This window comes from Camelus ferus, chromosome 12 (genome assembly GCF_009834535.1).
Source record: "Camelus ferus isolate YT-003-E chromosome 12, BCGSAC_Cfer_1.0, whole genome shotgun sequence".
Classification (NCBI taxonomy): Eukaryota; Metazoa; Chordata; class Mammalia; order Artiodactyla; family Camelidae; genus Camelus; species Camelus ferus.
Genome location: NC_045707.1, coordinates 3,853,881 through 3,880,202, shown reverse-complemented (window position 1 = coordinate 3,880,202; position 26,322 = coordinate 3,853,881). Strand labels below are relative to the sequence as shown.

Below are 26,322 nucleotides of genomic sequence, written 5' to 3'. Positions count from 1 at the left end.
CCTCAAGCCCACCCCAGTCCTGGCTCTTGTCCCCCACCCAGACTACGTGTCCTGGAGTGACCCCTCTTCCTTGATCCGGACAGATTGAACCCCCAACTGGGGACGGACATCATGCTGGACGAGGTCAATGACACGGTGCTGGTCGACGCCCTCTGGGAGACTGAGGTCTACATCTACGAGCACCGGGAGCAGTTCCAGAAGCTCATCCAGCTGCTGCTCTCGCCGTGAGGCCGCCAGGCCCGCAGCCGCCCCTGCCCTCCCAACCCAGCCCCTGAGGGGGAGGCCGGGCGGGGCCCGACCACCACACCCCTGGGCCGAGCTGGGCCCAGGCAGTCCTAGGCCCAGGGCATGGCGGGCCTCCTGCCTGAGGCTGGTCCTGCAGGCCTCTCTTCCCTCCGGCCCCTCCTCTGGCCCTCCGTGTCATTCCAGGCCTAAAGAGCCTGGAGCCCCACTTGGGCCCGTTCCCCAACTGCCTCCCTGACTGACTCCCGGGGCCCTTGGCCCTGTTGGCTCAAACACTAAGGGCACCTGGACGTGCTACCAGCCCCAGCCTCCCAGGGGGTCCTGGGCTCTTCCGGGCCCCCAGGGGGGTGCAGCAACCCTTTCCACCCTCTGCCCTCTGCTGGAGGTGGGGCTAGAGAAATGGGCCGTCACCCACCCCATCAGGAGGGGAATCCCAGGCTCCAGGAGTGGGGTGGCCCATTCGACTTTGCCCCTCAACACGCACCCTGCCACCCACACCCCACCCTGCGAGCTCTCCTCAGCTCTCAAAGGTCGCTCCTGTGACTTAAGTTATTCTTCCCGACAGGAAGTGGTTTATGAGCGGAGAGGGGCTCCATGGACTGCCCAGACTGTGAAATAAACGGTTCCATTCCGGTTTGCCTGTGTGGTGTGTGCTGTGGTGTGAGTGTCCCTGTCCCCCCACCCTGCCACCTCCCCTCAGCCTTGACCTTCAGCCTTGAATGTCATCTTCCTGTGCCCACTTGGACAGAAGCTGTTTTCCAGGCTCCCCGAGTTAGGGACACCTCTTGTCTTCCTTGGGTCTCTCCCAGTCAGGCCTCCAAGGGTATTCAGAGCCAGCATCCAGGCCCACCTGCCTCATGGTTGGGGGTGAGGGAGAGCCCCACTTGCCAGAGGGGATGAGACCAGAGAGGGCAGGGAGCTCAGGCACCATCACACAGCGAGTGAGCAAGGCCAAGGTGTGTGCAACTCAGGATTTGTGGTGCCCCGTCTCCAGCATGCAGGGGAGCTGGTGGGCGGCAGCGGGTGTGGGAGCCTCAGCCCTTGGGATGCAGGTCTGAGGGGCTCAGGGTAGAGAAGGGGCCTGAGAATAGTGACGAGTGGGCGTGTTCTGCCTGCAGGGGCTGGGGATTGTCAGGGGCAGGGGTATCCGGGAGGGCACTGCACAGTTCCAACCCCAGTAGGGTGGGCACTGCCCAGTAAGGCAGGTGGGAGGGCAGCAGTCCCCCAGAGCCAAGGGTCCCCGCTGGCCTGGAAAAGTCTTGTTCTCAAGGAGAAGGTGACCTAGGAGAGTGGCCGTCCACGCGTGCCCACCAGTCCACGGCTCAGAGGGGTAAATAATTGAAGGGCAGGTCACATGAACCCACCCGCATCACAGGATGCCTTCCCTGCCGGCTCTGGTTACGCCCCATATCGCGTTCTGACATCCCTGGCTGGTGAATAATTAAGCTGCCACCTCCTCCTCGGCCGGCCCTCCATCTCTGGGTCCCACTCTGCAGCCTCCTTCACTGCCCACTGAGCAGTGGGCCCTGGAGGGTACAGCCCCCAGTGCTCCCAGCCCTGACGTCACCACCAGCCTCCTGCTCAGCGCCCGGGTGCACCCACTCCATGGCCCCCGAAATGGACCAGTTCTACAGGTCCACCATGGCCATCTACAAGGTGAGTGTGTGTGCGGCCGAGGCCTGGGCTCGAGCACCCTCTTCCAGGGCTCGAAGGTCGGGCTGGCTCTGGAGGACAGAGGGTGAGCATGGCTGCAGCACATTCTGGAAAAAAAAGCCCAGAACCAGGCTGGGCTGAGCTGTGGGCTTGGTGGTGGGGATCCCTGGGGGCAGTCGGTCACTCCAGCCCTAACCTGAGGCTCCCAGAGCAGGGGTCCATCCAGTGAGTGACAGGCCTGCTGAGACAGCACTTCAACAGGAGCCCCCAACTCCCAAACACTGGACAGAGCAGGGCAGGGCCCAGGGTGGCCTCAGCTGGGAGCAGGGGGACTGAGGAGCCACCTGGCCCGGGAGTGGGGAGTTTCTCTCTCTTTGTCTCTTTCTCTCTGTCTCCCTTTCTCTGTTTCTCTGTCTCTCTCTGGTTTCTGAGCCCCTCACGCAAACTTCCTACCTCACTCCAGAGGGGCTGCTGCAGTCTCCACAGACATTTATTGAGCACCTCCTGTGTGTAGGGCCCTTTCATATGTAAACCTCATGACACCCTACCTGTGGGGGTAGAAAATAATAACCCCATTTGATAGATGGGAAAACTGAGGCCAGGGGTTGTTCAAAGTCACCAAGGGAGGAAGTGAGGCTGCTGGAGTTTGAATCGAGAACCTAGTACCCAGGGTACTCTCCCGCTGGCCATGGGCTGGGGCAGCCTAAGGGACCCAGCCACAGCCTTGCTCCCAAGGGACTCTTCTTTGAGGAGGGAAAGATCTGTCCTTGCCTCTGAGGTGACTGTTTGCAGCCCATGTGTCCAGCCTGATGAGACCTGGACTCAGGGCTGGGTTGAGCCACATGTAGCCGGGCCCTGTGAAAGACCGCAGGCTTCAGCCAGTGGGAGGAGAACCTGCCAGGAGCAAGTTCCCCCGGGCAGGTGGTGAGCGGGAGGAGGCCAAGGGGGCCCTGGCCTGGATCCGGGCCCCTGAGGCCCTTGCAGCGGAGAGCCAGGCTTCTGGGTGACTCCAGGTTTCTAGGCGTCTCACTGGGGCTGCTCCTAAGGCCCAAGGACTTGCCTCTGCCCATCATTCCTTCTTCTTCTCCCAATCTCCCCCTTCCGTCCCCTTGCCTTCTGTCTCCAGAGCATCATGGAGCAGTTTAACCCCGCCCTGGAGAACCTGGTGTACCTGGGGAACAACTACCTCCGGGCCTTCCATGGTGAGTTCCCGGCCCCCCTGAACCCCATGCAGCCCCCCTGGTGCCCCCCACCCATAGTCTCTGGACCCCACACCAGACACTCCACTCATCCTTGCCCCTACGCACTCCCACCCACCACCTTCACCCTCACGCTCTGGCCAGAGACCCATCACATACCTTCAGCTGCGCCCCCGGGTGCTCTCAGAGATGCAGCACTGGGCCCTGCAGGCCTATGAAACCCCAGCTGCACACACTCCAGATGTCACCCCGATGCTGCCCGGTGAGCCCACTGCCATACCCAGGCCACCTCTGCACCCCACCCCTACACCCTGACTTGCCCCCCACACCTACAGTCACACACCTACAGTCAAGCCTCATTACTCACTCAGCGCTTGTGCAAACAGCTACCATCCCCCATCTCCCAACAACCCCCCCCCCACCTGCCCAATCAGCGCTAATCAGCAAAGGGTTATGAGTCCTCTGCGGGATGGACAAGCCAGGGACACACCCTGAGCTGTGTCACCCAATCCCTCCCTGCCTTTTAGGACTTCAGAGTCAAAGTCCTCACACCAGCGGCCTGAGCCCACACCACTCCCACCCCCACATCGTGTCTCTACACCTGGGCCTCACGACACACCTGCCCATGCCCTCCTTATGGGCACACAGAAGCCTGCACCCCCAGCCACGACAGGCACATGCCGAGGTCCTGCTCAGCGCCAGGCCGTGTGCTGGGTGCAGCTGCCCCTCGGCCCTGCATCCGCAGGGAGAGCCCACTTGTCTTCTACACCCCCTTTCTCCTCTGGCAATGGCACCCATCCACACACACCACCCAGGGCACCCCTCCCTCTCACACATACCTGCGCCAGAGCCCACACTGTCCCCTCCACACTCTCTCCTGATGGCAGGAGAGGCCTCCAGAAGGATGGGGGCACATGGAGGTGGGGGGCAGGGGCTGGACCCATCCCTCTCTCTGCGCAGCTCTGTCTGAGGCAGCTGAAGTGTACTTCAACGCCATCCAGAAGATCGGGGAGCAGGCCCTGCAGAGCTCCACCTCGCAGATTCTGGGTGAGGCATGCCCCCTCCCCTACATCTCTCCCAACTTCTTGGGTCTGGGAGACCTCCTCCTAGCCCTGCCTCCACCCCAGGCCTCCTCTCGTTGTCCAGGCTCCAGGATCCTCTGTCTGCCTCCCTGATGCCTCCCCTTAGGCCCAGGGCCTGCACTGCCTCCCATTCTCAGGTCCTAGAGGGGGTTCCTTTCACATCCAGTCCTTCCAGGAAGTCCTTCCCAAAGACACAAGCCTTGTAGGCCGGGGCCCAGAGCCCAGACTCCCATTCTGGAGCCCATGCCTCTTCCCATGACACCCCTCAGGACTTCTCCAGGGCTGGGACAGGTACCACCAGAGACCCAGAGCCATAGGGGAAATCCTTGGACTTTAGTCCCCAAATCCAGCCCTGGGCAGGCCCTCTGGCAGCTTTTGGCGGGAAGAGGGCAAGCAGGGCGGGCCCCCCACTGAAGCCACTTCTCTCCATGTCTCCAGGTGAGATTTTGGTGCAGATGTCCGACACCCAGCGGCAATTGAACTCTGACCTAGAGGTGGTGGTGAGTCTCAGAACCCACATCCTAGAGGGGTCACCAGGGAGAGTGGGCTGCTTTCCAACCTGACAACAAAGGCTGCCCTTCTGGGCACCTGCCAGGCCAGGCTCTGCTGCGCATATTTACCTGCGCATCTTGTTCAAGCTCCAGGAACCTGGGAAGCAGGTGCCTTCCCCATCTCCATTTGACAGCAAGAAACTGAGTCTTAGGGATCTAGTCACTCGCCCAAGACTCCAGAGTGAGTGGAGGAGGTGGGAAGAGGAAGGACTGTCACCCAGGTGCATCAGGCCCAGGCGCCTGCCCCCTACCTGCCTCCCTACCCCCTCCCTCCACTCGCCCAGGGAGCAGCCAGTGATCCGACCTTGAAGAGCTGGCCTCTGCTGATACAGCCTGGTGTTCCCACCACTGGGCTGTTGTCATGCTGTTCTCCCAGCCTAGGGCACCCCCACCCCTATTCCTGCCGGCCAGCATAGTCGCCCTCCTCCGGGAAGCCTCCCCTGACCTCTGGGCAAGTTCAGTCTCTCTTCCCTCTGGACTTCAACAGATGCTTCTATCCGTTCTTAGCCAGTGATGGTGAAGGAAACGAGCTCTGCAGCCAGAGCACCTGAGGTCAAAGCCCAGCTCCACTAGTTACTGGCTTTGTGACTTTGGACAAGCTACTTAACCTCTCTGTGCCTCAGTTTATCTGTCTGTGAAATGGAGATAACCATAATAACTTCCTTGTAGGATTCTCATGAAGATTAAGTGAATTAATAAGTATAAACTGTTAACCCTGGCACCCATGACCCTCTAGTACCTCAGCTTTGATAATTAGAAGTAAAATTTACCTTCTGTCTCTATCCTTACCGAGAGGGAGCCGTGCAAGCTGTGGCCTTCTCTTTGTGGCTCCAGGGCCTGGGACAGAGACCCGGCACTAAGCAGGGCTTCACTGACCGTGGAAGGAAAGAATAAGCTTTGAAAAGGAAGCGGGATTTGGCCGGAAGGAGAGAAGACGAGAGGGCGTTCCGGGAGGGTCCATGGGCTGAGCACGTTCACAGCGAGGGTGGCATCAGGGAGAAGTGAGCCAGGGCCCCAGAGCTGGGCGGAGAGGGGGAGGCGGGCGGGGCCGGGCATGAGGGGCCTCGGGAGGTTCTGAAGGAAATTGCAACTATCATGACAGTGCACGGTCCTCAAATGTGGGAAACCCCTGGAAGTCTGAGTGTTCTTTGGGGATGTCGTAAAATACTTTTCTGTTTGGTTGCTATGTAGAAATGAGGAACAATTTCACCAGCAGGAAATGTACATCCACCTACACACCATAGGATAAACCATGGCCTTGGGCATGTGTCCCGGACACTTTGAGGCAGAGCGCTAAGCCCGCGCCACCTGCTGGGGCTCGGGCGGGGAGGGTGGTTATGGAGCTTGTGACTTCCTCTCCTTGTGTTTGGTGGCTCGCCATGTCACTTGTGCCACACCTGGGCTGGACAGGGACGAGTGTCACCCAGGCCCACTCTGTAAGGAGAGCTGCCCTGTCTGGGTACTGGTGTCTTGGCCGTGACACGAGGGCAGGGCCGTCGCTCAGAGCTGTACTGGGCGGAACACGCCAGAGGCTGCCTCCCCCTTGGGCTCATTCATCCCACAGCTATGTACGGTCATGTGGCAGTACTGCTGTCAGCACTGGGGATGCAGCAGACAGACCCCCCTGCCCTCCCCAAGGGCGAGTCAGACAAAACCCAAGACAAATAAGTGAATATATATGTGACAGGAAGATGCAAAATATGCAATGGAGAAAAACAGAATGGGGAAGGGGGATAGAAAGCCCTGGAGGGATGCAATTTTTAACAGATACTTAACATAAAACACTAAAAGGTGACATTGAGGAGAGGCCTGAAGGAGGTGGGGGAACAAGTAGGGAGCCATCTTCAGGAAGAGTGTTCTGGGCAGAGGGAACAGCATGTGGGTAGGCTCGAGGAGGCCCACATGGCCAGAGTCCAGGCAGCAACGGCGAGTGTGGAGATGATCAGCCACTAACTGGGGCCAGTTGTGTGAGCATTGTCGGGACTCCAGCCGTGCCTCTGAGTGTGCTGAGCAAAGGAATGACAGGATCGGGCTCAAGTTTGGTTTAAAAAAAAAATTATTCTAAATGAAAACATAGGCACAGAAAATCTCACTGAACAAATTAGTGCTTAATGAATCATTAAGACAAACCACCTTTGAAACTCCCATCCAGGTCAAGAACATTGCTGGGCTCTCCCGAAGCTCCCCCCTCCCCTGTGGCCCCATCAAATCCCAGCACCCCCCCCCCTCAAAGTGACCACTGGTCCAACACTGCCTTGTGTTTCTTTGTCATTGATCACCCAGTTGTACGACCTTAGACACTAGACTTTGTCTTGCTCTCTCTCTCTCTTTTTAAATATCTTTGAGTCTCTTTTAATCTACTGGCCCCCCCTCCATCCCCTTCCTTTCCTTACAACTTATCCGTTGAGGCCCCAGGGGCCTTCTGACTGGTTAGTTTTCCCAACACTCCTGGTACAGCTCAGCTTGTTCCTCTGTCCTCTGGACCCAGAGGCTTGATCAACTCAGGTTCCATCCCTTTGGTAAGACTAGAGGAGGTGCTGGCTTCTTCCATCGGGAGGCACGTCGCATCTGCTGCCATGTGATAGTGACAGCAATGGAGGCTGTGTGTCCACATCTCTTCACACGTGGGAGCTACAAGATGCTGCTCTTATTTATTAACTGGACTATTTCTATCTGGAGATGCTTCTCCTTAGGTGCTGTTTGAAATCCAGCAGCACAGTGGGAAAGTCAGGATAAAGGCTTGTTCCCTCCCTTGTCAGCTTTCAAGACCATGAATTTGCTCCCCGTCATCTTCTGAAGGTGACCAATTAATTAGCTTTATTTTTCACTATCACCATCATTGTAATATTTTTAGTATCATAGATTTAAACATATTTGATGTGTTTTGCTCACTTACAGTCATTTTACTGAAGTTGAAAATGTCCCCTCTTTGGCCAGTAGAAGCCTCTTCAGCCTGGCACGTGAGTCCTTTTGGCGTAACTCTCATGGTTTTGACAGCTTCCTTGTTATCGAGCCTGACAAAGTGTCCTGACCTCATCTGGCACTTTTGCACTCTATACATGGAATCAGCCATCTCTCCACGAAACTCTGTTTTTAATTTTTTGTTTTTAGTGGAAAGTGGTATTTCAAGACCATAATCTGGGCACTAGGAGTGTCCATTGCTACTGAGTTGATCATTCTTCCTAGATTTTTTCAGTGGCCAGTAACATACGTACATTCATAGGTATATATAATAAATATGCTCTATATGCCTAGATATATACATTTATACATAGATACACACATACATTTGCACAAATGATATGTGTATATACACATATATACATGATAATATATATAGTTAAAGACAGAATGCTTCTTAAATTCATGCTGATACTTCCAATTCAGATTCAGCCGCAGATTTTTACTTAACCTCTTCTCTGTTCCACCAGTATCTCTTTTGTTCCACAGCAAGAATCCTGATTCTCAAGGATACAGAGAATGAAAGGATAACATTCCACGGTTACCCGTTTGCTTTATCTCATGTTATACCCACAACAGCCTCTGAATAATGTTAGTGAGTCTACCACCACCAATATGATTTCTGAAAACAGTTAAAACATATTTTACATTTGCTCTCCTCAATCTCCCCCAAACTTAAAACATAAGTATGCCTTAGAGATATTGTGGATTTCGTTCCAGATCACCTCAGTAAAGCAAAATCACAACAAAGTGAGTCACACAAATTTTTTAGTTTGCCAGTGCATATAAAAGTTATGTTTATGCTCTACTGCAGTCTATTAAGTGTACAATAGCATTGTGTCAAGAAAACCCCAATGTACATACCTTAATTTAAAAGTACTTTATTGCTGAAAATGCTAGCCATCATCTGAGCCTTCAGCAAGTCGTAATCTTTTTGCAATAGTAACATCAAAAGATCACTGATCTCAGATCACCATAATGGATTATGACAATAATAAAAAAAAGTTTGAGCTATTGTGGGAATTACCAAAATGTGACACAGAGACACAAAGTGAGCAAATGGTGTTGGAAAAATGGTCCAATAGACTTTCTGGACGCAGGGTTGCCGCAGACCGTCAAGGTGTGAAAAACACAGTATCTACGAAGCATGGTAAAATGAGGTGTGCCCTGTCTACACTGTGGGAGTCTAGAGCCGCCACACCTTGCCTGCTCCCCTTTCACCCTCATTGACCTCCGTCCATGAGTAACTACACATCCAACACTCACTACCAATCCCTTGTCCACGTCTCGCTCGTCACTTTGGCCTTGTTCTCTGCCCCAGCAGGAAGCGCTCATGTGAACCGCGTTCTCTCAGTTCTAGCACCGAGACTACAGCTTGTCCTTATTCCTGAAAGTCAGTTTTGCTGGGTATAAAACCCTCGGCTCTTTCTTTCTTTCATCTTGAACATTGCTGTTGAGAAGTCTGATCATCTATTTTTTTTCCACTCTAAATCACTTACTTTTTTTTGCCTTAGATGCCTCCGAATTTTTTTCTTTTTCTTAAGTCTAGCAATTTTTCTAGAATATGTCTTGATATGGATCAGTCTGGGACAATAGTCTTAGTTATATGGTGTACTCTTTCAATAGGTAATTGAAATCTGTTTTTTTTTTTAATTTCAGGAAAATTATCTTGAATTACAGTTTTTAGAATTTGTTTGTTTGTTTGTTCTTCCTTTGCATTTCTTCCTCAGGGACTCATCTGTATTTTAGACCTTCCTAGCCTGTCTTCACTCTTTGTCTCTTCTTCTTGGCTGAAAGGAGTCCCTATAGTTGTATGGATGAGACGATTTGGGGGGAAGGTCTGGGCTAAGATATGCATCTGGGAGCTGTCAGCATGTGGACTGCATGGGCTCACCAAGGGAGTGGTGTTGGTAGAGAAGGGAAGAGGCCCAAGGCCTGATCCCAGGGCAACCCAAACTTTGGGGACCAGGGAGATGAGGGGAGTCAGCAAAGGACAGAGAAGAGGAAGCCAGGAGGGGTGCAAGGAAAACTAGGAGAAGGAGATGCGCTGGAAGCTGATGGAGGAAGGCATCTCAGGAGGCAGGAGCAGTCAACCGTGTCCAGTGATGACAAAGGGGACAAGTTGGATGAGTCCTGAGAATGAGACTCAGCAAGGTGGAGTCTTGGTGATTTTGACAACAGCACTCTTGGCATGGTGGGGCAACAGCCTGACTGGAGGGCCTGAATGGGAAGAGAGGGTTTGGGGTCAGCCCACAGAGACAATTCTTTCAAAGGGCTTTTCCTTTTGGCAAAGGGATTTCATGAGTTACTGGAATAACTGGAGATGTGGAACTTACAGTGCGTGTTCTCAACAATAGGACTGCTCTCAGCTTCTGCTACTGAAGGGTTTACAGGATCCACTGATGAAGCATGTGCCGAGGAGAGGGGAGCAGGAGGAGGCAGCCTCTGTTCAGACTTGCTGGGAATTCCTCAGCCTGCCCTGGGCTTGGTGACTTCCTTGTTTCAGAAGCCGCCTGCTAATTATAGACAGTCCTCTGGCTCCCCCACAGCACGAGTTCAAAGTTCTCTTCAAGCATCAACTTTTTTTTTTTAATTTTTGTTGTTTTGCTTTTTGAGGGGCGAGTGAGGAGATAATTAAGTTTATTTTTTTAATGGAGGTACTGGGGATTGAACCCAGGACCTCATGCATGCTAAGCACAAGCTCTACCACTGAGCTCTACCCTCCCCTTTCTTCAAGCATCAACTGACTAGATTCAGGAGCTTGACGATGACTTTCCATTAACCTGGTGGTGCCTGGGCCCCATCTGACTGGGGCATCCTGGGTCTGTGCCCCTACGCTGTTGGTGAGCTCAGCCAAGCCCTGGAAATGGGAAGAATCGCAATCCATCTGTCCTGCTCCAACACGCATTTCCGTGGCGGCACAGTTCATATGTGGCTGGAAGCAGGAGATATATCCTATGACATGGAAGGTGGCTTGATCCTAAGCGATGTTTCTTAGGCAAGAGGAGGGGGACAGGGTATCAGAATTAGGAAGAACGGGACCACCCCCAGCCTACCTGCTGCACTGACAGCAACAGCTCTTTAAAGAACATTTGAAAACGTCCTGCGCTCAGGCCTCCCTGGGGAAAGCGAGGGCTCCCAGCTGCCCGCCCCTACCCCGGGACTCAGCTGGGGGCAGGAGCTGCATCTCCCTCACCCACCATCAAGACCACCCCGCCTCATCCCAGCTGGTCCAGGCTCGCCGGCTCTGCGGTAATTAAGGTTGCCAGTATGGCCATTCTATTGATCTTGTGCATTTTTAGTATTTTCCCATGGCTTTCGATGTGGTTCAAGTTCATCTCTGCAGGTACCCTTCGCCTTCTCTATTAGTGCTCTGGTTGCACAGTTGCTGCATCTCCTATGAGCCCTGTTGTTTATATTGGGTGATTTTGCAGGGTGCAGCGATTTTCAGGAACATACATCTTGTGTTTTGGCAGAAATCTTGAACTGTCACTTTAGTGGAAAGCAGGACCAGGAGGGTGAGGTCAGTGAGGCACCCAGGAGACGCCCACTGGGAGGCCGCACAGGTGCAGGTGGGGAAGGCTCACTTCCTTACTGTCGGGATCCAGCAGAAAAGGGCCCCCATCAGCCAGAAACTGGGACTCAGAGCAGCTGGTAACACTGATTCCTGCCTCCCATCCCAACAGCCACGATCAGGATTTTAAGGCCTGGCCAGTCCCAAGGAGGCCACAGCCAAGCTCCCTTACAGACCAGCAGTTAGCAGAAACAATTGTGGTTTCAGAAACAATTGTGGAAGAAAAACTTAGAATTTTCATAATTTGCTAGTCTTTCCTGATTACCCGCATTCCTGCCCCTGAGGGTCAGAGCCTGCCTCCCTCAGCGGGACCTCTGGGGCAGGAGGCAGGACCCAGTGAAGGTGCTTCTTCTTTTTTTAAATCTATTTTTTTTTTTTTTTTTAGATTTCAAAAAGTTATTTATTTTAATGGAGGTCCTGGGGATTGAACCCAGGACTTCATGCATGCTAAGCATGCACTCTACCACTGAACTACACCCTCCCCATCTGCTGAGGGCTCTTGAGCTGCTGAGGGGAAAGGCTGTGTGCAGAGAAGGCTGAGCAGAGGTGGAGGGGTCCCCAGAAGTGGCAGAGGTCTGGAGATACTCCCCTTTGTTCCTGCGCAGTCGGAACCCGGGAGCAGAGTGTAGCTGCAAGGATTTAGGTCCAACACCCCAGCAACGTGTAGTGACCCAGGGAACACCACTGGGGGACACGTGGGGAATGTGCCAGCTGACCACTGGGGCCCACAGAATCAAAGCTTGCTGAGTTCTAGGGCTGGAGCTTAGAAAGCATCTGGCTAAAACTTTCCTGTTACAGATGAAGAAACTGAGGCACAGAGATGGGCAGCAACTCGTCCAAAGTTACAGAGCAAATTGGAGGCAGAACCTCTAGAGTGTGCTAGAAGGAAACTCTTCTGAGGCTGAGCCCAATAGCCTTCCTGGGCCTCCTGGTCACCCAGGTGGTCAGCCACCTCCTCCTCACCTGTCACGGGACCCCGCCATCCCAGTGAAGACCTCAACAGCTAGTGAGCACTTCGCTGGGCCAGGTCTGGCACGTGGTGCTGGAGCCACAGAGACGGGGCAGACTTGGTTCAGACCCACAGTGGCTCGCTGCTCCACAAATAGGCTATATCCAGGGGCCTGGCAAGCAATTCCATCCTGTGACTGGAGGAATGAACAATGAACAAAAAATTGTACACATTCCAAAACAAAATCTGAGAGTTTCCGCCTGGAAGGCCTCCCAGCAGAGGGGGCAGGGATGCTGGTATTTAAATATTGGTATGAAATTTCCAGGCATCATCAAGGCTCAGGCTAAGAACCAGAAGGTGTTGACATATTACAGAGGGTTTTGCACTAAATGTTTTATATGTTTAACTGCTTAATTTTCCCTCCAACCCAGTGCTCTTATTATACCCATTTCTCTGATGTTTGGGCAGGTGCCTGGTGTGTTACAAATGCAGTTGGCAATGTATTGGAGTGGGCAGTGCCAGGAACACTGGGGCCTGGGAATGATAGGGCCACCCTGATCACCCCTGCCCTGCACTCCACACAGGTGCAGACATTCCATGGAGACCTGCTGCAGCACATGGAGAAGAACACCAAGCTGGACATGCAGTTCATCAAAGTGAGTCTGGCCACCCATCCTGGCCCCACAGCCCATCACTGGCAGGACCATCTCTCCCCATTTGATGGATGGGCACACCGAGGCCAGTGCTGGGCATTGACTGGCCCCAGGATACACATGTTCCTAGCTGAGCGCCTGCCCCCGTCCAGCACTCCGGCACATGGGCTGGGTGCCTTGAGCTCTCTGACACAGGGGTCTCCCTCCTCTCTCCACTCCATCCAAGGACAGCGGCCAGCACTACGAGCTGGAGTACCGCCACCGAGCTGCCAACCTGGAGAAGCGCATGTCAGAGCTGTGGCGTATGGAGCGCAAGAGAGACAAGAATGCTCGGGAGATGAAGGTGCAGGGGCTGGGGACGAGACCGAGCTCTGAGGGGGCCCCCGATACCCTCCTGAGCTCCCCCACCCAACTCCAGGAGTGTGGCTTACCTCATCCATCTTGTGTGGTGGGCATAGCTGGAGAGGCCAGCCCGCCACTGGCAGGGTGGGCATCACCGGTGTCAGGGACACCCTCAGCCCTGCTTCTCGTCCTGTCACTGCCTGGCCCTCCCCAGGCTCCCTGGCCTCCCCCCTCTTCTAGCTCACTGAGAAAACCTGAGGCTGTCGGTGAAGCTGCTCCTGATCATGGTAGCAAAGGTGTGGTCCACCAGCAGCCACCCTCTCCCTCCCTCCTGTCCCCTGGCTCAGTCCAGCCCCTCCTCCGGAGCTCAGGGCCCCATCCCTGGCCTCTGTCTCCCAGGCCTCTATCTCCTTTCCTGTCTCCTCTTCTGGCTTCTTTGATAAGCTCACCTCTCTCTCTCTCTCCTCCTAAGCAGGGGCTATTAATCAATTAATTTGCATTTTCATTAAACCAACCTGCCTGGACCTCACTTCTGTGCTCAGCCCTGTGCTGGGTGCTGGGGAGAAAGGGATGGCTCAGACCCATCCCTACCTGGGAGAAGTGCCCCAGCCAGGGGGCACGCAGGGCCCGGGGGCACGCAGGGCCCAGGCTCCTGATGCACATGAGAGGGAAGACCGGCGCGAGGATGGGCTGGGTGCTCAGGGGAGGCCTCGGGAGGAGTTGCTGGTTCAGAAAGGAGAGGGACGCTTCAGACAGCGGGCACTCGTTGCGGGTAGGGATGTGGGATCCGCTCCCTGCCTCCAGCCAGCATCCCCTTTTTCCCCAGGAGAGTGTGAACCGGCTGCACGCGCAGATGCAGGCCTTCGTGTCTGAGAGTCAGCGGGCGGCAGAGCTGGAAGAGAAGCGGCGCTACCGCTTCCTGGCTGAGAAGCACCTGCTGCTTTCCAACACCTTCCTGCAGTTTTTTGGCCGGGTGAGCTGGGGCTGGGGGACAGCTAACGGAGCCCTTCTAGGGGCTGTGCTCTCTGCGAGCTGGCTGCGCAGCAGGAATTGCCCTCCCTTCGTCCCTTTTCCCTTCTTTCCATCTACTTTTAAGATATTTCTTATTTATTTACTCTCTCCATCTATTTCTTTGTGTTTATTCGTGTCATCAAATATTCACCCATTTATTCATTCATGATTTTTAAAATTCTCACATTCATTAATTCATGCATTTATTAATTCGTGTATGATTTATTTTTTTATTCCTGCTTAAATATACTCACTACTCACAAAATCATTAACTCATAGCCTTAATCAGTTATTATCTATTAATTTTAGCATATTACTTAAATCTTCTACACTCTTGCCTTACTCTATCTGCTAGACTATTGTATTTCTGATGGATTTTGCTTTCTGCCTTCAGTTGTCCTGTTGTTTAGTGCTGTGGGGTTTATGCTTTGACTGTTACATCTTCTCTGTAAATATTGCCATCTATGTATTTAATGTCTCTCATAATCCAGTATGATACCTTTCATTCCACTTTGTCTGACATTGTTATTGCCCTTCCTACTTTTTCTTTTCTTATCTTTTAAGTGTTTTCTGTTACAAAGATATAGCCCAGTTTTGTTTTTTGCCCAGTCTGACAGTCTGTGCTGTAGAATTCAGTCCATTCTCATTTAACCTTTATCCCATTTCTGAATAACCTGATTTAATTGTATTTCCTTTGTCATTTCCTCTTTTTCTCCCATTCTTGTTCTTATCAGTTTGATTAACTATATATTCCCCAGTCAACTTTAGTACCATAAGAGCCAGTTATTTTACCAGCAAAAGCAAGCTTATTCAGGAATTGCAATTTAGGATATGTTAACTATGGCAAACCATGGGGGAATCCAGAGAATAAGGAAGGCGGGCTTGCTTTAATGGGGGAAAGAGGGGAGTTGAGAGGGGCTGTAATAACAAAAGACTACATTGGAGAAAGCTGGGAATTCAAAGTATGGATGTTTCTCATTGGCAGGCTGCTGCAGTCTGATTGGCTGGGCTGTGACAAGGGCGGGGGCGAAGAGGGGAGGAGTTTTCTTCTATTGTTGGATAATAAAACAGGCAACACCTTCCTGTAGGGAAGGTCGGCTTGCTTTTCTTCCTGCTTGGAATAATTGAGGATGCCTGGGAGGGCAGGAGAGCTCCTCCTACAGGAGTGTCTTTCCTCCAATTTTAGCTGGGATTTATTTAATTCATTCCACATCCCTTTCCCCTTAATTAATTTGGAAATTATATTCTTTTCATCTCTGTTTATGATGACCTCACTTTGTGACCCTCATAAGCACATACATTTATTATCTTTATCAAAAATATACTGCCCCCCCAATACTTGATCTATTGCTCCCCTCAACCCATGAGATGAGACCTTGAGGACTTTCCTGCCCTCTCTCATTCTCTAAGATGAGGCTTGCAAAAATCTTTACTCCTCCTCTCATTCTCCCCAAATCCCACATCTTGGTTTTGCCAAGAAACGTCGGGGCTTAGATTCAGACCCTCACTCGTCGTTTCTTTGCAGCATAGCCCTTCTATTTCAAGAATCTTTAGTTAGATTACATACATTACCATTGCCAGCTCACCACCACCGTCAACCAACATTTCACCACACATATGATCAGATGCATGTCTTACCACTGTTTTCTTTCTTTTTTTTTTTTTTAATTTTTCATTGACGTGTAGTTGATTTACAATGTTAGTTTCAGGTGTACAGCAAAGTGATTCAGTCATGCATATACACACATATATACATACATATATTTTTTTCTTTTCAGATTCTTTTCCATTATATATTATTATCAGAAATTGAATATAGTTCCCTGTGCTATACAGTAGGTCCTTGTTGTTTATTTTATATACAGTCATGTGTGTCTGTTAATCCCCAACCCCTAATGTATCCATCCCCACCCTTTCCCCTTTGGGCTTGCCACCGTTTTCAGTCCTTTCCATCTCTCACTGTCTTGAGGTTTCTGTTTTGATTAATTGGTGTCGATAGAGAACTTGCAGGGTTATTTTCTACAGATACACCGAATTCTTGCATATCCGTAAATGTCTCGCTTTTACCCTGACTGGTGAGGGGCATATTGGCTGGCTGAAGGACTTGAGAGCTGCAGGCTTCTTTTTCTCATGGTCCAAGATGATTTGCCCGTTTTCCAGCACTCTGTGTTGTAGTTGCTGGTCTGTCTCCTTTCCCTTTTAAGTAACTGACTCTTTTCTCTATGGATGCTTGGAGATTTTCTTTGTGTCCTTGGGTCTCAGGAACTTGTCTGGGCACCACCTAGATGGATGCCTGTCGGTGCCCCTTCAGCCTGCAGGAGCAAGTCTTTCTACAGGTCCTGGGACTTATTTCCTCTTCTGTTTCTTTAATTATTATCTCTCCGCCATCATTACTTTATTTTTTAATGGAGGTACTAGGTATTGAACCCAGGACCTTGAGTATGCTAAGCACACACTCTACCACTGAGCTATACCCACTACCACCAATATTCAAACACTTTTTTAGGCAGGGAGGAGGTATTTCTTTGTATTCTTGCTCAGTTTCTATTTCCATTTCTTTGCCTGCTTGTTCAGTTTCCCAAGTACTGGGCCCTGGCTGCCAATTCTGGCAAGTAATTTTCTCGCTGAGTCTCATTTTCTCACTTGGAAAAGGAGGGAAGTAATCGCCCCCTCAGAAGGTTGGTGTGATGATGCAGCCTGGCACGTGCTGGAGCCCAGTAGAATTAGGGCCCCCTGCCCCTGTTCGCTCCCCTCCAAAGATGAAAACAAAGGTTAACATTCAGGAGACCAATCTGTTTGAAGACAGCAGACTCCAACAGCCAGCAGCAGCCTCCCTCCTCCCCACCTCCGGGCCCTTACCTCGCCAGACCCCTCCCTGAGTCTCTGTTTCTGCACCCAGGGACCCTCTGGTGCTGAGCAGAGGTGAGAGACACGGCCGCAACTGATCTCTCCTGCTGTCACCACCACGCTTAGCCCCACGCTCAGGGTTCAGCCTTCTCCTCCCCTCCTCCTCTCTCCCACAGAGTGATCCTTCTGGGAGGAACCGCTTCTTCTTCCTTTAAACAGTTTTATTGAGATATAATTCACACACCATGCAATTCACCCATTTAAAGTGTACAAGTCACTGGTTTAGTATATTCATAGAGTTGCTCATCCGTTGCCATAAATCAAGCTTAGAACACTTTCATTACCCCTAAAATTCTCAGTACCCCTTAGTGGTCATTCCTCAGTCTTCCCATTCCCCCTTGCCCTAAGCAACCACTAGTCTACTTTCTGTCTCTATAGATTTGCCTCTTCAGGCCATTTCACATGAAAGGGATCACATGTGACTGGCTTCCTTCACTGAGCATCATGTTTTTCAGGTTCATCAGTGCTGGAGCACATGTCCATACCCCGTTCCTTTGTATTGCCAAATGATATTCCGTCATCTAGATAAACCACATTTATTTATCCATTCGTCAATGGGTGGACATCCGGGTTGTTCCTACTTTTAAGCTATTATGAATAATGCTGCTATGGCTATCCATATAAAAGATTTTGCGTGGATGTAGGTTTTCATTTCTCCTAGGTATATAGGAGTAGAGGTGGTGAGTCATCTGGTAATTCTGCATTTACCTGTTTGAGGAACTTCCAGACTCACCATTTGGTATTCCCACTGGCAGTTTTGAGGTATCCAAATTTCTCTACATCCTTGCCAACACTTGTTACTATTTGTCTTTTTGATTAAAGCCATCCCAGTGTGAGGCAGTATTACATTACGGTTTTGATTTGATTTCCCTGATAGCTGATAATGCTGAATATCTTTTCATGTATTCACTAGCCATGTATATGGCTTCTTTGGGAGGACAAGTTTAAGCAAATTTAGCATTGGATGGTTTGAGTAATTTCAGTGGACTCTGGGCTATAATGGTTGTCTCTAGTTGTCTGGCCCTGGCTTGGGTGATTTAGAGTAGGGGAAATAAAGGCTTGGTGTTCGAGTTAGATGGAGGTGGTTGGGGATATGGGTTTTGGATCCACTGGTCTGCTTATGAAAGGTGTGCTCAGAGGGAAACTGCTTACTATCTCTAGGAAATTATCTAGCCCTGTGAGGGGCAGTCTTTTCAGAATTAGCAAGACCCCAGGAGGCCAAAGCATCATAAAGCACAGAAAATTAAAAACATGATTAATACACACAGCAGGTCTAACATTTAAAGTCCTCCCACCCCAAGCTGTTATGGACTATGTGGTCAGCTGCTGAGTTTCCTGTCCTTGAATGTACTGAAGCAGAGTTAGAATGCCTATGTATTAGACACTAGAAAAGGGGTGCTTACATAGACTAAAGGGATAGACTGGAAAAACTATTTGAAAGACTTCTTTTAGAAAACTACTCAAACTAGCTTAAACAGAAAAGGTATTTTATTTTAGTCACTGGTTAAGTTCAACGGCTTCAGGCATAGCTGGATCCAGGAGCACACAAGATTTCACAAGAAAGTTGCCACTATCCGTTGCTTAGTTGTAGTTTCCTGTGTTGGCTTTATTCTATTTAGCAAACCCCATGAGGTGAAAGAATATATTTTTCCAGATTATTCCAGGGTAAGTACTGGGATTGGGTTCTTTGGTCAGTGTTTGGGTAGGTGCACGTCCCTAACTCCAGGAGGGTGGAGCAACCAGAGTGGCCAGACCTGGATTGTACCCCTACCCCTGTATCAGGCAGTGGGAGAGCCCCGACCAAAGCATGTAGACTGAGAGAGGGGGCAGGAGAAGCTCCACAAGAAAACTGAGGGACCTCTGACAAAAGAGGGGGAGGGTTGGGCAGTGAGTGAACCCAAGTGATCACAATGATCTTTGGTTCCTTCCAGCTAGAAATCCTGGCCATCCTCAGCTTACAGCGCCCGAGTTCCCAGGTCTAGGGTGCCACTTGTGAGTCCCCTAGGATTCTGGCGGCTGCTCAGATCTCGCTGAGCCCCACCCATGTCCCCACCCGGCAGGCCCGGGGGATACTCCAGAACCGCGTGCTGCTGTGGAAAGAGCAGTCGGAGGCCAGCCGCAGCCCGTCGCGCGCCCACTCCCCTGGCCTGCTGGGCCCGGTGCTGGGGCCACCCTACCCCTCGGGCCGCCTGACGCCCACCCGCCTGGATATGGTGAGGCCCTGGGCGCCCCCGCCGCCGTTCGCGCCCCCGCCGCCGTTCGCGCCCCCGCCACCCCCGGCACCTTCTGTGGGGCCCTGGGGCCTGAGACCCTCCGCCTGGAGCCTCCTCCCTCCGAGGGTCCCATTCTACGCTGCGCCCCTCGGACGGTCCTTCCGCCCTGGCGCGGCCTCGGCGCCCCCGTGGTCGCTCGGCCGCCGGCCGGAGAACCCCTACGCCGAAGCCTGGGACTGGGGGTGGGGGCTGGACTAAGGCGCCGCGGCCCCGCCCCTCCCCGCCCCACCCTCCCCTGCCCGTCTCCCCTCGCAGCCCCAGAGGCCTCTGGGAGAGTTCGGCCCCCCCCGCAGCCGGCATGGCTCCGGCTCCTACGGCCCCGAGCCCACCGAGGCGAGGCCCGCGTCCCAGCTGGAGCCAGACCGCCGGTCCCTGCCCCGGACGCCATCCGCCTGTGAGTACCGGCCCCCCAGCCCCCGGTGTGCAGAGGGAGGGCCGGGGACCCGGGGCCGGGAAGAGCAACTGAGGTTGCGCTGCAGCAGGAGGGATCGAGGGTAGACGCGAGGGAGAACTTCCCACCCACGCGCCGCGGCGCTCTCCCGTCCCTCGGCAGCCTCGCTCTACAGCAGCAGCACCCAGCGCTCGCGCTCCAACTCCTTCGGCGAGCGCCCAGGCGGCGGGGGTGGCGGCGGCGCCCGGAGAGTCCGTGCCCTGGTCTCCCACTCGGAGGGCGCCAACCACACACTGCTGCGCTTCTCAGCCGGAGATGTCGTGGAGGTGCTGGTGCCGGAGGCCCAGAACGGCTGGCTCTATGGCAAGCTGGAGGGCTCATCCACGTGAGTGAGAGCCTCAGGGCGCAGGGTGGGTGGGAAGGAGGACCGTGAGGCAGGGCTCCAGTTCTGACTGAGTTTCCCAGGATGGAGGCTGTCCCAGGGGCCTCGGACAACTCTCCCCTATTCGCACCCCTTTCCTCCTCCCACCCCAGTTTCCTCATCCATTCAATGGTAGTAGGAAGAGCCTCTTTATACCAAGTTCAGGGTGGTGGCCCTTGAGAGGGTGGTAGAGGGTGAAAAATGGGAAGGTTCTCTCACAAGTGGGAACACTACAGTAACCCTATTGCTTGAGCACCTACTGTGCATATTATATTACACGGAGGGAGAAGGCAGCTTCCCCTGTACCCTGAGAGAGTCAGCCAAGTTCTGATAGAACGGACAGGGAGGTTGGCCAGGCGCAGGAGCGGTGCTGGGACCTTGCAGGCTGCGTGCGCTTACCTCCTTGCAGGCTGAATGCGCTTACCTCCTTGTAGTCACGCGCAGTGGAAATCCTTAAAGAACCTAAACTTTGGCTGCTTTTGACACCATGAGTAGAAGGGGAGGTGGGGAAGTACACTGCAGTCGCTGTAAGCCTGGCGGAAAGCAGGGATCACTCTTCCTGCCACAGAAATAGGGGAAAGTGGGAGCCCGCTGGAGCCAGGCAGCGCCGCTCGCAGGGCTTTATGAGCAAGAGACTGCGTGGTACCCACACCCGCTCATGCTAAGGAGAGAGGAATGAATGAGGACAAGAAGAGGCGATGAATGAATGGAGCATAGATGGAGTTGCAGGTGCATGTGAGGGTGCTTGCAAGTGTGGTCGTGTGGGCTAGTAGATGGACAGGTGAGAACGGATGAGGGTGTGGTGGTGGTGTGGGCAGGTGAGCGCATGCACCTGTGAGCAGATGCATAGATGGATGGGTAGGTGGGGATGGACTGGGTGACTGGGGACATGGGAGGATGCACGGATGTGGGGGGTGTGTGTGTGCATAAATAGACTGGTAGGGGATTGGAGAGGTATGTGAGTGTGTTGATAGAGGGATGGGCAGGTGGGCAAGTGCTGAGGGATGGATTAATGGATTGGTGGTCCATGGGTGGTTGCCCACGTGGATCATGGATGGGATGCTGTGTGGATACATGGGTGGATGGCAGGTGACTACATGGATCAGGAATGGAAGGATGGTCTGGTGCATAGAGAGATAGGACTAAGAATATGAGTGGTGGAAACATCTGCTTTGCAGACCCACATAAGAGGGCAGCAGAGTTCACCCTGAAAGTCCCCAACACAGGTGTGTAGCAAACCTCCTGGGGACCTGATTATAAACACACCCAGACCAGTGCTCTCAAACCACATTCCTGGGACACCATTATCCTTTCTGTGACTCAGGTTAGGGAAGACAATGGCAGGTTTCATCGGTAGGCACTTTAGAGTGAAAACAGAAGTAAAAAGGTGTTGGTTTTGGTTTTATTCTGTCAATTTGAGTTGAAATAGCTTCCAGTTACCTTTAGGTGAGAAAGTTGTTGACTTGGTTTGGGGATCTAAGGTGGCTTTTTGGAGGACACTTTCCCAGGTGTTTTGCAAGAATCTGATGGGTTCCTCAGAGTCTGAAAAGCCTAAGGAACATCATTCCTAGTGCCTCTCTCTCAACCCTGGCTGCTCTGAAGGTGCAGTGATGAGCCTCCAGCCAAAGACTCCAAGAGCAGGGTGCCTGGGGTCACGGGAACCAGAGGGCCTAGGGTGGAGGGAAGCAGCTGGGTTGGGGATGAAAGAGCACTGGTCCATAGCCAGGCACCCCGGCTCCAGCGCCCCTTCCTCTGGGCTCCAGCAGCTGCCTGCGTTCCCCCACCCCCACCCCGTCTCCTTCACATCACCCTTGCACCCTTGCAATCATCTGCTTGTGGGTCTGTCTCCCTACCAGGCTGGGAGCCCCTGGAGAGTAGGGACTGTGTCTGGCTTTCTGTGGGCCCTCATGTGGTGGGTGCTCAGTGTGTAGGGAATGAAGCTGGTCACCACATGTCCTTGGATACAATGCTTTCCTTCTTGGATCTCCAGTCCCTCTCTAAGGCACCCCAGCCCCTGACAGGACATGAGGCTGGACAGGCGGCTTTGAAAGTCAGGAAAGACCTCCTTCAAGGGATGAAATGAGTTTCTCTGGGCAAAGCCATTAGAGCCAGGCCGGCGCACAGCAGTGCTCAGTAACTGTCTGCTCCTCTTAAAAGTGTTATTTTGACCACTGTTGTTGGCCCTTTGGTTATGGGACCCTCTGCTTCCACCCCCCAGGACTGGCTGGTTCCCCGAGGCCTATGTGAAGCCTTTGGAGGAGCTGCCCATGAATTCCATGAACCCCTTGAACCCGGTGACCTCCATGAATCCCATGAGCCCTATGAATGAGCTGCCTTCCAGGTACCGCTGTGGTCAGAGGTGGGGCAGGCGTGGGGACTCCAGTGGGGCAGGGGGTGGGTGGGCCACCAGGGAGGGCATCTGTGAGCTGCAGTCCTGAGTGAGCCCAGGCCCCTTCAGCCCTTGGAGAAAGGGCGCCCCCATCTCTCTACATGTAAAGGTCATTATGTCCATCCCTCTGCCTCCTCTCAGGGCTGCCTTTAAGCCAACAATCTCTTTTCACCCAGGGGCAGGGGAGGGGTCTGTAGGATGCTCAGGGGCCCAGCAGATGGGATCAGGTGCAGGAGGGCCTGACCCCTGACCCTCTCCCCTCCCAACCTTTCTCTGGACTCAGGTCCTACCCACTCCGGGGCAGCCACAGTCTAGATGACCTCCTGGACCGGCCGGGCAACTCCACAGCATCCTCAGAGTACTGGGATGGCCAGTCCCGCCCCCGAACCCCAAGCCGGGTCCCGAGCCGCACCCCCAGCCCCGCACCTACACCCTTGCCTGGCAGTCGCCGAAGTAGCATGGGCAGCATGGCAGTGGCCAGTGATGTCAAGGTGAGTCCCCTCCCCCAGCCTATCCTCAACCCTGGCGGGGTGCAGTGGGCTGGGAGACCAGAGACCAGGTAACCCTCCCCACCCTAGCCTCAGTCTGCCCGGCAGGGGACCCTCCCACCCCAGCCTCAGTCTGCGCATCTGTGCAGGGAGGGGCAGCGTGGGTTTCTGAGTCTGGGGCGGAGGATGGGGGAAAAGCACTTCTCTCAGAAGGGGAGCCCAGGAGTCTGGCTGGGAGCATTGGAAAAGACCTCCCTGGGGGCAGTGTTAGCCCTGGGAGATGGTACTCTGGCCCAGAAGCTCCTCAGGTCTGAAACCCACAGAATTCTGGGCTTCGGAACACTGAGACCTCATTTTCCAGAAGCCTGGCACAGCAGGGCCTCTGGTCCAGTCTTCTGCCCTTCTGGAAGGGGGAAAGGGAGGGGCTGGGGCTCGCTTGCTCCTTCCTCCCCAAACCCAGCCTTCCCTTCCCACTCACTGCAGAAACTTACATCCTGGGAGCAGCAACCCCCAGAGCTCTTCCCTCGGTGAGTCCTCAAGTAGGGGTGAAAGGGGGCTGGGCTCAGCGGAGGGCTGTGGCAGGAGACAAGGTGAGCGTGAGTGGAGGTGACCCAATGGAGACAGGAGGTAGCGGTGGACACCTGGCTCCAATGCCCAGCTGCCTTCCCTGGACCCACAGCCAGCTGGGGACCTGGGGCCCTCTCACCCCCAACTCTCCTCCCACAGGGGCACGAACCCCTTTGCCACCGTAAAGCTGCGTCCTACTGTCACCAATGACCGCTCAGCACCCCTCATCCGCTGAGGCACCTTCCTTCACCGGGGGTCTGAGGTCACCCCACACACACCTGCCCGGGGGCTGCCCAGAGCTGGCGGCAGCAGAAGCAGCAGCAGTGGATCCGAGAAGCCGGGCCCTGATACGGGGCAGAGGGGTGGCTGCTCTTCCCCGAAACACGCTCCAACCTGAGCAGTTCCAAGGCCTGGGGTCTGGGCCTTCAAAATAAAGCAGGCGGAATTGGAAGACAGAGAAACATTTTTCCCCTCCAGGGGGCCGCGGACTCTCCCTGGAGGCCTACGTCATGCCCCCCAACTTCTTTCCCCCTTCTCTGTCACAGTGAGGAGGAACCCTTTGCACACCCTCTCCCCTGCCCTGCACCCCGTCCCCTGTTTAAATTTGTAAACGGCGAAAAATAAAGCAAGTGAGACATGGCAGTGGGACTGGTGGAGTCTGATTTAGGGAATAGGGTGGGATAGGTTGGGGATGGAGACATCCCACCAGAGAAAGGAATCCAGGATGTCCTGAAAGTCATTGGTGGTTCCCTGGGATGCCTCACCCACTCCCAGCCCCCTACATCCCTCATTTTAAGCAAGTCTTTAGGTCTGCCCTAACTCCTGCAAACTGGATTCCCCATCTCTGGCCCAGGCTCATTTCTGCTGTGGGTTCCCCAGGAAATATTGGCCTCTTCTCCAGAGGGGGAGAGGTGGCAGTGGCTGAAGTCTGGGACCACCAGCAAGTCACCCTCTAGCACCCTGGGACACAGCACCCTTTGTTCTGGCCCCTCCCCGCCCCCTCAATCCCAGGCTCTCCGGCCTGGATTAGCCTTATCCAGGGGAAATCACAGGCCCCTCCTGGAATGCAGCCTGGGAGTGGGGGGCAGGCGAGGAGTTGAGGTGATTAGGGCTGGTGGGGTCTCTCCAGGGCAGGGCTGTGCCCCTTGTACCACTAGGACCCCCCAAGGCAGGGCTCTGTGTGTCCTCTGCCTGAGGCTTCAGGAGATGATGGGATCCCTTCCCCCACCCCCATCTTTGGCTCTCCCTGGACAGGCCTGAGACAACGAGCCCCACCATGGGACCCAGCCTGGCCCTGTCCCTTCTCCCCTCCCAAGCAAAAGCCTCTTAGAGGCGATGGGGGTGGGGGAACACTAAGCCCCAGGCCTGGGGGAGCGAGCCGTCGGCAAGAGACGGCCAGCGTCTGATCTGCAAGCAAGCCGGGGAGTCTTCAGCAGTGGCCCCCATCAGGCTAGGCTTTCCCGGGGGAGCCCATCGGGCAGCCCTTACCTGCAGGCCTCAGGAGATGTGAAGCTGGACATCCAAACCCACAGGACGGCTCAGGTAAGTGTAGGGCCAGGGCTGCCAGGGACCACCTCTTGTCCTGGCCCTCAAGTGGCTGCAGCTGTGGTGAGGTGAGGAGCAGCAAGAACCCGGTCCTGGTGGGGAAGGGGCAGAGTCTCAGATACCCACGGGGCTCTTGGCATTGCCCAATGCCAGGAGGGAGACCCCAGCGCACAGGGGCTGCAGGAGGGAGGGAGGCTCCTGCCCCAGCTGTGAGATGGTCCATCCTGCCTGTGAGGCCCCCCTCCTGGTCTGTTACGGGGGTACATGGGGCTGCTGTGGGAACCCCTGGGTGGAGCTCTGGGAGTGTGGAGGGGTTGGTGGATTGCTAGGGGTTTGGAGGGTCTCCCTCCCAATGGCCCCACTCAAAGGTTCTCATCTATCCAGTGAAGCTAGAGATCTGACCACCCCCCGCCAAGACTCCTGCCTGGCTAGCGTGAACCCATCTTACAGGTAGAAAAACTAAGGCTTTAGCAAAGGGAGGGGAACTGCTCAAGTCACAGAGCAAAGCCACGGCTAAGCAGGGATGAATTGGAGCTCGGCTCCCTTGGCTTCTGAGACAAGGCTAATATTGTTACAGTGTGTTTTAGTTTTTCCTCCATAATGTCCTAAGTGACCATAGTCACTCTTGATCACTGAGAAAAATTAGGAACATATCCCAAGGTCAAGGAGGAGAATGAACTCTATCCATTTTGTAGCTGGCACTTGTCTCCTCCCCCCAATCCCACACGATGTTCCTTCTTTTGTCCTGAGACCCTCATACAAGCACAGTGGGGACACTGGTGGTCCCACATACGCCTCTAGTCACACACTGGCTGCCCGGCTCTCCCCCTCACCTGACCTCCCTCTCCTGCCACTACTAGATCCTGAGGGGCAAGGTGTGTCCTCCAGAGGGAGTCTCCCTGAAGTCAAGGTGGGAACGATTCTATTATCCTCCCCTCATCCTTCACGCCCCTTGGAGGAGAGGAGATTTTGGGGTGAGGTCCTACCTGGGTTTCCTCTTCTGCCTCCATTCCCTTAACAGAGCTCACGCTGGTAGCCCCATGCCTCAGTTTCCCCATCCTGGGTCTCCATCCCCCTTTCTTGTCTTGGCTACAGATCCTCGCTGCTCCTTCTTGTCCCCTCT

General features: G+C 53.8%; 2 protein-coding genes and 1 long non-coding RNA gene across 13 annotated transcripts in view; 2 read left to right on the top strand and 1 right to left on the bottom strand.

Annotated features, from left to right (window-relative positions):
- Nucleotides 1-879, top strand: part of PLA2G6 (phospholipase A2 group VI) — a 51,295-nt gene extending 50,416 nt beyond the window's left edge. For 7 of the 8 annotated variants that reach the window (XM_032492213.1, XM_032492214.1, XM_032492215.1 and 4 more), the window contains one exon: nt 84-228. In XM_032492213.1, the coding sequence (XP_032348104.1) occupies nt 84-228 (145 nt within the window). Of the gene's footprint in view, nt 1-83 lie in introns of all 8 variants that reach the window. The other variant, XM_006174898.3, reaches the window with a different exon arrangement.
- On the top strand, nt 820-24,296 carry BAIAP2L2 (BAR/IMD domain containing adaptor protein 2 like 2). Of its 4 annotated transcripts, none has more exons than XM_032492222.1 (15): nt 820-903; nt 1,740-1,899; nt 3,023-3,098; nt 4,056-4,142; nt 4,616-4,677; nt 12,797-12,868; nt 13,092-13,208; nt 14,034-14,180; nt 19,186-19,338; nt 19,654-19,792; nt 19,952-20,174; nt 22,429-22,551; nt 22,883-23,090; nt 23,571-23,614; nt 23,814-24,296. In XM_032492222.1, exons 2-15 carry the CDS (start codon nt 1,849-1,851, stop codon nt 23,887-23,889), a joined length of 1,578 nt encoding a protein of 525 aa, XP_032348113.1. In that variant the 5' UTR covers nt 820-903; nt 1,740-1,848; the 3' UTR covers nt 23,890-24,296. The 4 variants fall into 4 exon arrangements, with proteins under 4 accessions (XP_032348113.1, XP_032348112.1, XP_032348114.1 ...); XM_032492221.1 differs by lacking the exon at nt 820-903 and adding an exon at nt 1,024-1,199; XM_032492223.1 differs by lacking the exons at nt 820-903; nt 23,571-23,614 and having other exon boundaries at nt 1,024-1,899.
- LOC116667517 lies at nt 23,084-26,322 on the bottom strand. The gene is made up of 4 exons (XR_004324327.1): nt 26,186-26,322; nt 25,143-25,291; nt 23,933-24,077; nt 23,084-23,660 (listed from the first exon to the last, which is right to left on the bottom strand). It is a non-coding gene; the product is annotated as an uncharacterized LOC116667517 (long non-coding RNA).

Excerpts from the sequence above, each read along its gene's own strand:
- BAIAP2L2 (XM_032492222.1), top strand. The coding sequence starts at position 1,849 with ATGGCCCCCGAAATGGACCAGTTCTACAGGTCCACCATGGCCATCTAC. Across the intron at positions 4,143-4,615 it reads CTCCACCTCGCAGATTCTGG|GTGAGATTTTGGTGCAGATG; the intron begins GTGAGGCATGCC and ends CCATGTCTCCAG. Across the intron at positions 22,552-22,882 it reads ATGAATGAGCTGCCTTCCAG|GTCCTACCCACTCCGGGGCA; the intron begins GTACCGCTGTGG and ends CTCTGGACTCAG.